The sequence below is a fragment of the Haliotis rufescens genome, unplaced genomic scaffold (assembly GCF_023055435.1).
Source record: "Haliotis rufescens isolate VD_foot unplaced genomic scaffold, xgHalRufe1.0.p SCAF_22, whole genome shotgun sequence".
Lineage (NCBI taxonomy): Eukaryota > Metazoa > Mollusca > Gastropoda > Lepetellida > Haliotidae > Haliotis > Haliotis rufescens.
This window is the reverse complement of record NW_025963913.1, coordinates 4,599,015-4,611,356: the sequence shown is the minus strand read 5'-3', so window position 1 is coordinate 4,611,356 and position 12,342 is coordinate 4,599,015. Positions and strand designations below refer to the sequence as shown.

General features: G+C 38.8%; 1 protein-coding gene and 1 long non-coding RNA gene across 2 annotated transcripts in view; one reads left to right on the top strand and one right to left on the bottom strand.

The window, feature by feature from the left end:
- The window catches only part of LOC124136313 (gamma-tubulin complex component 6-like), a 43,110-nt gene extending 35,743 nt beyond the window's left edge, over nucleotides 1-7,367 (top strand). The window contains exons 25-32 of the mRNA XM_046502204.2: nucleotides 772-913; nucleotides 1,290-1,446; nucleotides 2,494-2,531; nucleotides 2,832-2,964; nucleotides 3,393-3,447; nucleotides 4,064-4,225; nucleotides 4,492-4,691; nucleotides 6,246-7,367. Coding sequence (XP_046358160.2) covers nucleotides 772-913; nucleotides 1,290-1,446; nucleotides 2,494-2,531; nucleotides 2,832-2,964; nucleotides 3,393-3,447; nucleotides 4,064-4,225; nucleotides 4,492-4,691; nucleotides 6,246-6,337 — 979 coding nt within the window. The 3' untranslated portion in view covers nucleotides 6,338-7,367. The remainder of the gene's footprint in view (nucleotides 1-771; nucleotides 914-1,289; nucleotides 1,447-2,493; nucleotides 2,532-2,831; nucleotides 2,965-3,392; nucleotides 3,448-4,063; nucleotides 4,226-4,491; nucleotides 4,692-6,245) is intronic.
- A 1,649-nt stretch (nucleotides 7,368-9,016) lies between these two features.
- Nucleotides 9,017-10,292, bottom strand: LOC124136314. Its single transcript, XR_006861342.2, has 2 exons — nucleotides 10,158-10,292; nucleotides 9,017-9,859 (listed from the first exon to the last, which is right to left on the bottom strand). It is a non-coding gene; the product is annotated as an uncharacterized LOC124136314 (long non-coding RNA).
- Nucleotides 10,293-12,342: the final 2,050 nt, after the last annotated feature.

Sequence of the window (12,342 nt, the reverse complement as noted above, 5' to 3'; positions counted from 1 at the left end):
AGATTTGTCATCTTCTGATGACTCTTGTTGTCTAAGCAAACTGTCAACAGATTCACATGAATCAGTGAAGCACATGAAATTTTGATGTCATTGACCACTGGTTTACATGCTATAACTTTGGCTACACTGTAATGCTCATCTTAATGTCCACACGATCCATTCAGATCCGGGGTAGAATAGGTCTTCAGCAACCCATGCTTGCCTAAAAGGCGACTATGCTTGTTGTAAAAGATGACTACCGGGATTGGGTGGTCAGGCTCGCTGACTTGGTTGATGCATGTCATCGATCCTAATTGCGTGTATCAATGTTCATGATGTAAATCACTGGAATGTCTGGTCCAGACTCGATTATTTACAGACCGCAGTCATATAGCTGGAATATTTCTGAATGCCGCGTAAAACAATAAACCAAACCAAAAACTAATGTCCACACATACTGAAATTACAGAGCTTGCCTCCTTGTCATCTCAATCGATTCAGGGAAGGTCAGAGCCAGCAAATAGAGGAAATGGTTGATTGTGTGCCATCTTTCTCTTGCTATAAATCACTGGATTGTCTGGTTCGTAGGTCCAAAGCACTCAACTGGATCTGGTGGCTTCATTGTATGTCATCCACCGAGTGGGACCATGCTCATAGCATTAACCACTGGTCCAGACTGGATTGTTTAAAGGCTGACGAAATACAGCTGGAATTTTGCTGACAGCAGTGTAAAGCAAGAAACAAACAACACAATGGTTGTGACACTTGTGTTCTCATTTTCCACCTTTGTAGAGTCAACCTTGTGAACAAGTGCATCATCGACTACTTCTTCTCTGAATTAAAAATACAAAGTCATTTTGAGGCTCTCAGAAGTTTCCTGTTCATGGGAGATGGAGACTTTGCTCAAATTTTGAGTGATATTCTTCTGGACAAGGTGAGATTTCAGTCATTGTTCATTAAATATTTGAAATAGTGAAAAGTGAAACCATCAAAAAAGCCATTGAGATTTGTGTTCAGACTGTGCGACTTGTGAGAATTTCTATCCTTGTGATTTAGGGGGTACAGTATGCATTAAGAGCCAGTACATTGTTCATCAAGTCACAGGAGCAGTGGGGTAGCCTAGTGGTTAAAGTGTTTGCTCATCATGCCGAAGGCCCGGGTTCGATTCCCCACATGGGCACAATGTGTGAAGCCCATTTCTGGTGTCCCCCGCCGTGATATTGCTGGAACATTGCTAAAAGTGGCTTAAAACCATAATCATTCAATCATCAAGTCACAAGTTTAGTGACCATGTTGTTTGATGACTCCAGCTTGCCCAGAACCCACTACCACAGGAGATGCTCAACCCTTTCTTCCTGAACGGAGCTCTGACGAAATCGCTGCAGTTGTCCATGCACTCGGAGGACAAGTTTGCTGACAATCTCAGCTTTGCCGTCAAGTATAGTCCTACAGTCTTCCAACCTAATGGTGAGTGTGGGAGGACTGAACCTAAAAGGTGGTCCATGGCTTGTGTAGTAATCTTCAGTAGTCATGAACACAGGGAATAGAAGTATCAGTATCTGCAACACTACATACTCATACTTGCTGTAGACGGGCTAAACATGGTGGCACATAGTCCTGTGTACAGGACACAGGTCACAACTGGGTGAAGTTAAGTAACATTGGTCACAGAGGCCTTAGAAGGGAGACCATTTTCGGTTGCTTGGCTCCTGAGAATTTCTACCGGGGGCATTGGTCCAGCTCCATGCTGGAGCACACGTAACACATGGGGTGTCTCTTGGGCAAGTGACTTCGTTCGAAACATGCCTTTGTTCATGCAGCAGTGAATAGGTACCTGGTAGGATTAGATTTCCTTACGGAGCAGAGACTGAAAAAGTGCCCAGGTAATAATAATGCAGAACTTTGAACATACATTGCATGTTATTATTTTATTTTTAACTTCTCCTGCTTTACATATTGGAACTAACAACCTGGAAATGAGGCCCGTGAAGATCCTGGGTAAAATAGGTCTTCAGCAACCCATGCTTGCCGTAAAGACGACTATGCTTGTTGTGGGGGCGACTAATGGGATCGGTGACTTGGTTGATGCAAATCATTGTATCCCAATTGCGTGGATCGATGCTCATGATGTCAGTCACTGGATTGTCTGGTCCAGATTCAATTATTTACAGACTGCCGTCATATAGCTGGAATATTGCTGAGTGCGGCATTAAACAACAAAAAACAAACAAACAAACCTGGAAATGAATGACAATCAGTAACAGTGTGAAACTCTCACACCAAAGGATTTCTTTGAAAATCCAGGTAGGATATCGTCTCTCGCGTCCTGCTTAGTCAACAAAGAAGAGAATAATGACATATAAGGGTCGTGTCTTCTGACACCAGATGTCACGGAGTAATGGAATACCTTGTATGATATTTGACATGAGTTGACAATAACCTGTAATCAGTACATTGGTTAAATAGTTATATAGATAACATTGTAATTCATGCTTCCTTCTTTTTTTTCAATAGCTCATGACACTTTGGACTGTTTGGAGCTGAGATACAAGGTAAGAAAAGGGATAGGTGTGTGTCGTCAACAACACTGAACAAACAACACAACAGGCTGGTTGGTCTGTGGTAATTACACCATGAACATACTGAATGCAGATTGTGTCACACTAACTGCCATAACTAATGTCATAATGATTTGAAAGTTTTCATATTCCAGGCATCAAATACTCATATGTCACCTGCTAATCTGATGAACAACCAGTCTAGAATGTTTCAGTGCAGTGAATTACTCTTCAGACAGTTTTTTCAACCAACATATCTGCTGCATTGATTCAGATTTTGTTTGCTAAATCCAGGTTGACTGGCCAATGAACATTGTGCTGACAGACAGCTGCATGACCAAGTATGGTCGCATCTTCTCATTCATGCTGCAGCTGAAGCGGCTGGTGTGGGCACTCAAGGACATCTTACACAGGCTCAAGAGAGACTGTGAGTTGCTTTGTCTCTTTTGGTATATGAATTTTGTTTTACGGTGCATTAATCCAGCCATATCATTGCAGGCCTGTTTCTAATATGAGTTTAGTTACGAATTCTTAAAGAGCTGATATCAGCACTTTTACTTGGGCATTTAAATGCTTTCTATGAATATTATGAATTTGCCTTCTCGGAAATTGACTATATGTATATAGAATTGATATTCACAGCAAAATAGCAATCATTTTTTGCTTTTAATGCATCTGTGTCATGCAATAAACGAAATCACCGCGTTTTACCACTTCATTCATCGGTTACTGGAGACCAGATCTTTCCCAGGAGTATCAGGGGGCTATAGATCAGTAGTGTTTAGTATTGGAAGGAGATTGTTCACATCTCATTCATGTTTAACATAGTTCACATTTCACTGATATCTATTGCAGCCATTATCAACAAGGCAGGGAACTCTCCACAGTTTAGGCGTCTTCAGCTGCACAGGTTGGTACTTTCCTTGTCAGTGTTCTAACCTAGGGATGAAAGTTACAGTGTCCTTGCCATAACACTTATGTGAAGATCAGGGCTTTACGTCATGCAAAGTATTGTGTCCTATATGCATTCAATTTGAGAATGCACACAAATAGTTTACATTGCGAGTCCTGTGGAATGCCAAAATATCTATGGCTATTTGAATTATTAGATCAAAATTGTAGTAGAGTGCATGTCACTTATCACTGTTATTTCAATTCTGCCAAGAAATACAAGGTTCAGCATGTTCAGTGTGTCAGTGGTTGAATTTCTTTCAAGTCCAAATTTGTGGTAGGTCTATGGCCTTTGAGCATGTATATACAATGACTTGATGTTAGTAAACAACATGGAAATCAAATGAAGCATAACAACCTGGGACCCCTATCTTCTTGCCTTGGACTCCCAAAACTTATTGCTGAGAGTCGAATAGATAAACCCTGGTAAATCCTTGAACTTCAGGGTTTTAAGATTAAGGTCAGACGTCTCCTTCAATTTTTATATTGCTATTGCGTCAGTGTTAAAATATAAGTGTTTTTCTTGTAATAAAGAAAATGTATGGCACTTTGAAGGTATATTGATGATGTTGCAGGTGGGAGATGGTGCACTTTGTGAAGGTAATACAGGAGTACATCGCTAACCAGATTCTCCTGCTGACCTGGTCGGAGTTCATGGACGCTGTGCACACTGATGTCCATAATCTGGATGACCTGCACCATGTACATGCACGGTACCTGGAGAACGCCATCTTCAGGTTTGTTGCATGTAACTCATTTAACCATCCTCAATTTCCTAGTGTATTTCGTCTCTATTCTATTGTGATAGCTAACCTGGACCCATTCGCCACCTTAGCTTTGTTTTGGAAGTAATGTTACCATCCCCATTTTTCTTCTCACTGACTTAACACAGAATTTCGCTCACTCATGAGCTTGAAATATAAAATACAATCAAACTGATTCTTCTATGGTGGACAATTGTTTCAAATTAATGCAATTTATTCTGAGATTTATTTTTCTCCAGATCTCTACAGAACAAGAAAGCTGCTTTTGTTATGAAAATCATTCAGGATACCTTCTCTCTCATCCTGAAGTTCCGTTCTCAGCTTGTCAGCGCCCCTTGGATAAGAGATGCCAACACAGGGGAAATGACTCACCCTAATTTCAACAACATGGTGGCCTCTTATGATGCATTTAAAGCATATACCCTCTTCCTCTTTAAAGGTAAGTTAGATAACAAGAATCACAAAATAGGTAGGATAATATTCAAACTTCAATCAACTGGTCTAAATGAAAGGATACACTTGGACTTACACAAAAATAATGAAAGGTGGGAACAAATCTGTAAAGAATGGTTATTTTACCATAAAATAAATGTGCATACAATAGATTAAACTACCAACGAAACAAGCTTAACTAACCCCTCACCAAACACCTAACCCAAAACAATCTGTAAACCAAGATCTGGGCTAACCGAAATACTGTTGAAAGCTGTTATAGTCCTGATTCATTTAGTGCAGTACAAGGGCAGCTCCAGCATTTAAAAGGGAGGGCTCCAAAATATCAAAATCCTCTCTCAGTCAACTTTAATACCTACCTCATACTACATTTGTTTTTTAAAGTGTGTGTGTGTGTGTGTGTGTGTGTGTTTCCTCTTCCCCCTCCCCCCCCATGCAGTACGTAAATTATACATAGCAACTTTATATGCAGGTTAGAATATAAGTCTGAGGGCTTTCATGACATTTATAAAACCCTCATCAAGGTGGCATCAGCCCTGAGATTTAATCCCGACCATGAGTGTTTTAAATCTCACAAAAGCCATGGACTTGTTTTATCCTACACATAATGTTGCTGTGTAGAGGTTCATGATTGTAGTTAAGCTTGTCTCATGGGTTGAGTCGGAAGTGTTTTATCTTACTTATATCATGTTTCTACTGAAAGAAAAATCTGAAACATTTATCAACAATTTGCTGTTTCAAACAGTTTCAATGAACCTTAGGAAACGGACATAACATATCTCTTCCTGGCATAATGTACTTGAAAAAGAGATTCTTAAAGCAGTATGATTTATCAGTGCCTCTGTAGCCCTGTGTTTCTCTCACTGGGTCACAGACAAAAAGGTTACAGGTTCGATCCACTGAAATATAAGATCAACGATATTTTGTGTGTGAAAATTCTGCAGTATTTTATGTGTAAAACAAGGGGGATTTTATCTATAAAATCCCGTAATTTCATACACTGAACAAAAAAGTTAGGGATCTTAAAATGTTTTATATGCCGTATAAAACTCAATCTCCATTTCAAAATATATATCCTGAAAATATTCATAAATCCCTAATAAAAAAGAATCTGTTCACTGTATACGAAATCCTGTCTGTTGCACAAGTTGGGGATTTGATGGGATATAAAGACAATGACAGGACAGTGGGATGACATCACTGGAGGTATAAACACAAAAGTACATGTCAGTTAAATAATTCTGTGTTGGCTATAGGCACCATGATGGTCATCTTGTTTTATGACCCAAGTTTCTAGGCTAAAGTAGCACTTGGAATAGATATTTGGCATGAGATATGAGATCTCGTACTGAGATATTTGTGTATTTTGAAATATAGGTATGCTCCTCATTTTTTAGGGTTCATGATAAACAAAAAAAATATTTTTTTAATTTCCCTTTCACTGTAAACATGTTGAAAGGGTCAGTGGTCTTGGTTCTATTTTTACTTTACAACAAAAATGCTTTTAGAAATGTATTTTTGTGAAACTGTTGCATTGCAGTTGTGAAGAAGCTTGCTCTCCGGGGCTACCAGCCTCATCTCCAGGAGCTGCTGCTGAGATTCAACTTCAACAACCACTACGACAATAGCTAGACCATCTTCATCCCTCAGATGTGCTGTAAAAGTCAGGGCACCATTTCCTTGTCAGCATTTTCTTGAGCCTTCCAGTTATGTTTGTCATGCAAATGAAGTGTCAGGTTATTAATGAATTAGTGTGCATGGTATGAAACAATTCTACACAAGGGAACTGTACTAATAAAAGCAATGCAACATGTGGTTGACAAAAGTCCATGGTAATTTGATTCGGTCTATGATAAAGTAACATGTTCAAGACCAATATAGTCTGTGACAGCTGTTTGAGTTAGTGTTACAAGTTATATATTCCACATAAAGTCGTAAATAACGATCTGATTGGGTGTATGATAAAGTGAGGTGATGTATCATGACTAAAATTTTCATTTACCTAGTCTATAGTACAAATTCTTCAAGAACATGTAGCGATAACTGCTTACCGCTAACCAGCATGTTTTAGATACATATACTTGAATCAACAAATTTACAGCTAGTTTGGCTAAATAATTGTCCCATAGCCCCAATTGCATTTGGGATGGTTTTCCCATTTATATCTCTGTAAGTACTAGTAACATATTACAGGTTAGTTTCTAATTTTGCTATTCTGGGAGTAGCGGGTCTAAAAGTATTACTGGAAAAAAATAATTTGGCCTCAGATAGACATCTCACTATGAAACCCTGTGGATTGTTCCATTCATAAACTCACAGTATTACAGATGGTTCCAAGTTTGCCAGGAGGGCTTTCAATCTTCAAAATGCTCCATCAAATATTCAGGAACTAATTTGAATTTGATAAATCTAATCGAAAGAATAAAGATGTGAATGAAATTTGTGAATTATTTCCAGAAACTTGTAAATCACTGGTATGTGATCCTGTTTGCATACAAATACCTCATGTGCCCATGCATTTATAACAAGAATTTTGTGCTTGCTTTTGTTTCTGTGTATAATCCGTCCTTTCAGTTGCAAGTAATCTCATATTTCTACATGCATGTATAATTTGTACAAATATTGAAATTTTGTAAATTTGAAAATAAATTAAACTGTGATATATTTTGAAATGTTTTTCAATACTGTAAACACAAAACTTCTTAATGTTTGAACCTGTATTTCATACCAAGGTTAAAAAGCTACTTTGGATGGCTTGATAAAAGTTGTTGTACTATAAATAAGCTTTGTCAACTCATTTATTGTATGCGATGTTTTAGTGTAGATTGGATAATTGTGTAAACAAATATAAGTTTTGCATACTCACATAATATTTATTATCCTTTAACTGAAGTGACATACATTCACAATTTTACACACACATAAATACATCAACTCAAGCATCAGACGCGTCCATCCAGACACCCATCGAATGGGATTCCAACCTGTACAACGACAATGTTTGATTGATGATTATCTCATGTCTAAAAACGCAGAACAACATTGATTTTTATGGCCATTTTACCAAATATTACAAAATTTAGAATATGAGTTTTCAAAGTGCATCAGTATATATACACTTTTGAAGACATTCATACACATACACACTATAAGATTCATACTTATTGGTACTTCACACACACTCCGTGACACTCGCATCATTCTGTTTTGTACATTGTTATCATGGTTATTGTCAATGTCCCATAACTTCTCGCTGTCTTCTTGGGGTGTGTGTTCTGCTTCTGTCTTCTCTGATAAAAACCAAAGGCGTCATCTTAAGATTTGGGGACATTTTTGAAGACGAGCTAAGTTGAATAAGATATGAATAAGATGTCTGTGTTGGGTTAGATGTAGAGGCTTCCCCAGTTACTGTAAATCTTGAAATTAACGTGAGCGTCAATTAAATGTGAATAATATGAGTGGTCTTTGCTTGCATTAACTAAACTTCGCATATGTCTGAAAAATGACTATGAACAAGAAAACGGCCTCACTGCACAAATACCAACTTGGATATAAACAAACAACTATATATTTGAGATGATTTTGTTCTTGTATTTGTAGCGCTGTATACAAGGAAAAAAATTAACACCAGCCAATTTTGCCAAATTGTTTCAAGAATGCCAGAAGAATGGCAAACTTTTTTATTTGTCTGCCTTATATGCCACTGCTGTTCAGACAATAGCCAACTTAACATGTTAATTCCTACCCCTGAGTATCTAGTTGATTGGTCATTTTGCGATGTTAAAATTTAGGGTGTTTCACAAAATATTAACAGGACCAGCAGATCTCAGTGTTAAGTTCTATCTCTGCAATGTCTACTCCAGGTACAGAGCTACAGATAAGCTGCAAATTTGCGTAAAATTCACCAAAAAAATTATTCAAAACCGAATTATTTTCAGTTAACTTGTATGCAGAAACAGTACGGTAAATACCCAATGAAGCTTTTTCAGCATGCGTACACAAAGCTTATTTCCAAAACACAGTTACGAGCTTATTTACTTTCCGAGTCAAGCCTGTATTTAGAACCGTTATATACATTTAAAACATTTCATTTTTTTTTAAATCTCAAAATGTTTACTCATTTTGGGAAACAAACCTGATAGATCTAGAGTGATGAATAGATAAGAGAAAAAAATATTGGTTACCCATTGAAAAATGTAACAACCCAATTAAACAAGAAACCTTTGAGTAAAAACTCTAGCTCAAAAAGTTATCTGGAGCTCTGAGGTATCAAAGGTTATCCAACCTAAAAACCAAAGTAAAACCCAAGTGAAAATACACATTATTTATTTGATCAACATTAATATTGTAAAATGTCCAAAAGGTCCTTTATGTGTCTCTATATCTGAAAATATCCCACAGTGACTGTTCAGATTATGTACAGGGTTACAAGATGCCACTAAGAAGCGTCCATCTTGCCAGCACTGAACACTCTCCTGAAAAACTTGGCCACACGTGATAACAACTCTCTCACAGGGGAGCGGGCCTCCTTGTCATCACCCAGAAGGATTTCCACAAAGTGACTGTCGTCCATGTAGATGATGTCGGGGATGGGGACAGACACTGACAGGGAGACAGGGTCAGGAGAGGAGACAGGTGTGTGGGGGGTGGGCAGATCTGAGAGGGGGTAGGGTCGGGTCTGGACACTAGGACGCTGATAGGAAGGGGAAGATAAGTAGACAGTGATAGAGTAGGAGAAAAGGCATGAGGGTTGTGAAATAGTTTGACATGTTAGAAAGATGACTGAAATAGGGGAAGCAGCGTTAGAAACTGGTACTAGTCCTGTAGTCCTTACCAAACTGCCCAATAGTAATGGTATCCTAAGGACTAGTAGAAATTGGCCCATTTTAAGGGTTTTGCTATATGTTATCATTATAAGGACTAGTGGACAAAAACTGTTAGTTTCTAACTCTGGGAAGGAATTACAGGGATACTGGGTGAAGTCTGTGAAGATATTCCGTATTCTTCTGAATAAAGCAGAGTTTTTAGAGGACATTTGCTAACATAAGCATGACATGTTATAATCTACCAATGTGCCACTGCCACCTACTTTGCGTGGAGCAGGAGGGGCCCAGATGGCGAAATTCAGAGGAAACCGAACCACAAGATCCAAATCTATAAAGAACGGACATGAAAATTGTTAAAAGAAGACATTCCTACAAAGAAAAGCGTAGCCTCACAAACAGAACAAAAACAACTGTCACATTCGTGGCAGGCTGTAGAAGGCTTGTGATCGGCCCTTTATGTGTCTATAAAATGTTATAATTTGAATCGAAATTCCATGAATATTCAATAGTCAATTACAATTTGGAAACAGAATAGCTGTCAAAGATTGATTTGATGCAGGTTTCAAAATGAATTAAAAACTTAATGAAATAAGAATGAATTAGAAAGATTTAAATACAGAACAAACCTTGAACGTAACGATTCATGGTGCACAAGACGTAAGAATCGTTGACTATCAACCAGATGAGCGCAAATATACGAGATGAGCAGACGAAACACAACAACAACAATGGCTGCGATTTACATCCGAAGTAAGGTTCGTCGTCAAGACGACGTCACAAGTCACACGAGAGCGTCAGAGTATCGCGTGATGTCAGGAATCAAGACTGGTTATAGCGTAGGAAATCGAAAAACTATTTGCGCCCAATTATAAACCCAGTCTCGCTGGAAGGCGAGTTGACAGTTTAGGTGGCGCGAAGTTTAAACAAATGAATCTTTCTTTAAAGATGCTGACACTTAACGGGAACAGGTCAAAACGGCCTCATGCCAGAATGACCTCAAAGGGTAAAGTTGGTGGGTAAATCAGTGGAAGGGCTATTTGATGGTTATTGAACAATAACAGATCATCGATATACCTTCTTGGCCAAATTACCTTTTTGGACTTTGCCAATTAGAGCAGAAATTCTGATTCATATGCTTAAAGAAACAGATCAGTAAGAAGAGGGGCTCAAGTGGTGCCCATGGGGATACCTACTTCTTACCTAAATGTCGCATCTCAAATTCACACGTGTTATCAATGAGGAAGTCCAGCATTTCACATATTGTTTTCTCGGTAAACTTCATATCGCATTGGCTTCATTTTTTGATGAATTGCCTTGAACATCTGAAGATGGATATGTAACTATATCTGTGGTCTTCACGTTTTGTTACCCCCAGAGAATCCGGGGTAGAATCTGTCTCAAGTAACCCATGCTTTGTCATAATGGCAACTATTCTCGCCGTAAGAGGCGACGGGGTCAGGTGGTCAGGCTCGCTTGCTTGGTTCTTGCATGTCATCGTATCCCAATTGCGTAGATCGATACGTATGATATCAATCACTGGATTGTCTGGTCCAGACTCGATTAGTTACAGACCGCCGTAATATAGCTGGAATATTGCTGTGTGCGGCGTTAAACAACAAACAAACCACGTTTTGTAACAAAAGCCCCATGAGTCAAGGAATGAAGTTTTTCCTGTGTGTGTCATTTGGGCTCCGAGTCTCGTGGTGTACAATGTTTTCTCAGAATTGGTTCTTTCCTGAGATTGAAAAAAGTCAATCAAAGCAGCTGAGTGGGATAGAAAAATGGGTTTGATCCATATCTGTTTTCCCCCCTTTTTCAGTTTGTGCATTCTACATCACGCACTGACTTAACCCACTCTGAAAGACGTTCAACGGGTTCTTGACCGCCTCCGTGGTCTAGTGGTAGAGCGTCCGCCTGGAGAGCGGAATGTCCGGGGTTCGATCCCTGGCCGCGTCATAAAAAAAGACGTTAAAAAATGGTCATTGTAACCCTGCTTGCATGCACGTCGGTATATAAGTGCAATTATCTTGGACGCGGTGTTAAACCCTATTTCACCTCACCAGGTTTTTTGGCCCATTTATTGGCATACGCTTCCACAAGTATTGTAAAGTTGTAACCCAAACTGGCAGCAGATGGTTCACGATATTCTGGGACATATTTGAATAACCGACGAAGGTTGTTACTATCAACATCATACAAGTCACTTGTAAGTATATGACCAACAGGTTGGTGGCTGTATGATGAGTCTTGGCAGGCACAAGGAGTGGAATTTACATCAGGAGCTGCCAAGTCCACGTTCTGCAACACGTTCCCATAACTGAACAACATGGATGAAATAGTGTTGGTAAAGGAAAAAGAAACTGTTGGTGGTTCCTGAAATTTAAAATAATGTGGCACATTTTGGGAAACTGATTTTTGTCTGAGAATGGTACCGTTTTTGTCAACGGCACGAATAAAAAATGCTTATATCTTGCAACTGCCGTAATATAGCAACTGCAAGATACAAGCATTTTTTATTTGTGCGATTGACAAAAACATATCTAACACCATTTGGTTCTTATCACATAATCCCAAAGAATAGTATGCACGATGTAGTATTTCTCAACTTACTTTAATTCTAAACCTCATTAATGTTGTGGCATATTTATATAAACAAATGTCAGATTAGGTTTCATGCACTGTATATTTCACACAGGTGTTCGCAGTATCGTCACGTGGTGTCGTGGTTACGAGTATAACCAATCAGAGATCACTTCCGTTGCACGAGTTTTTGGTGCGCGTTAATTCCAGACGCCATAAATTGAAGCAGAC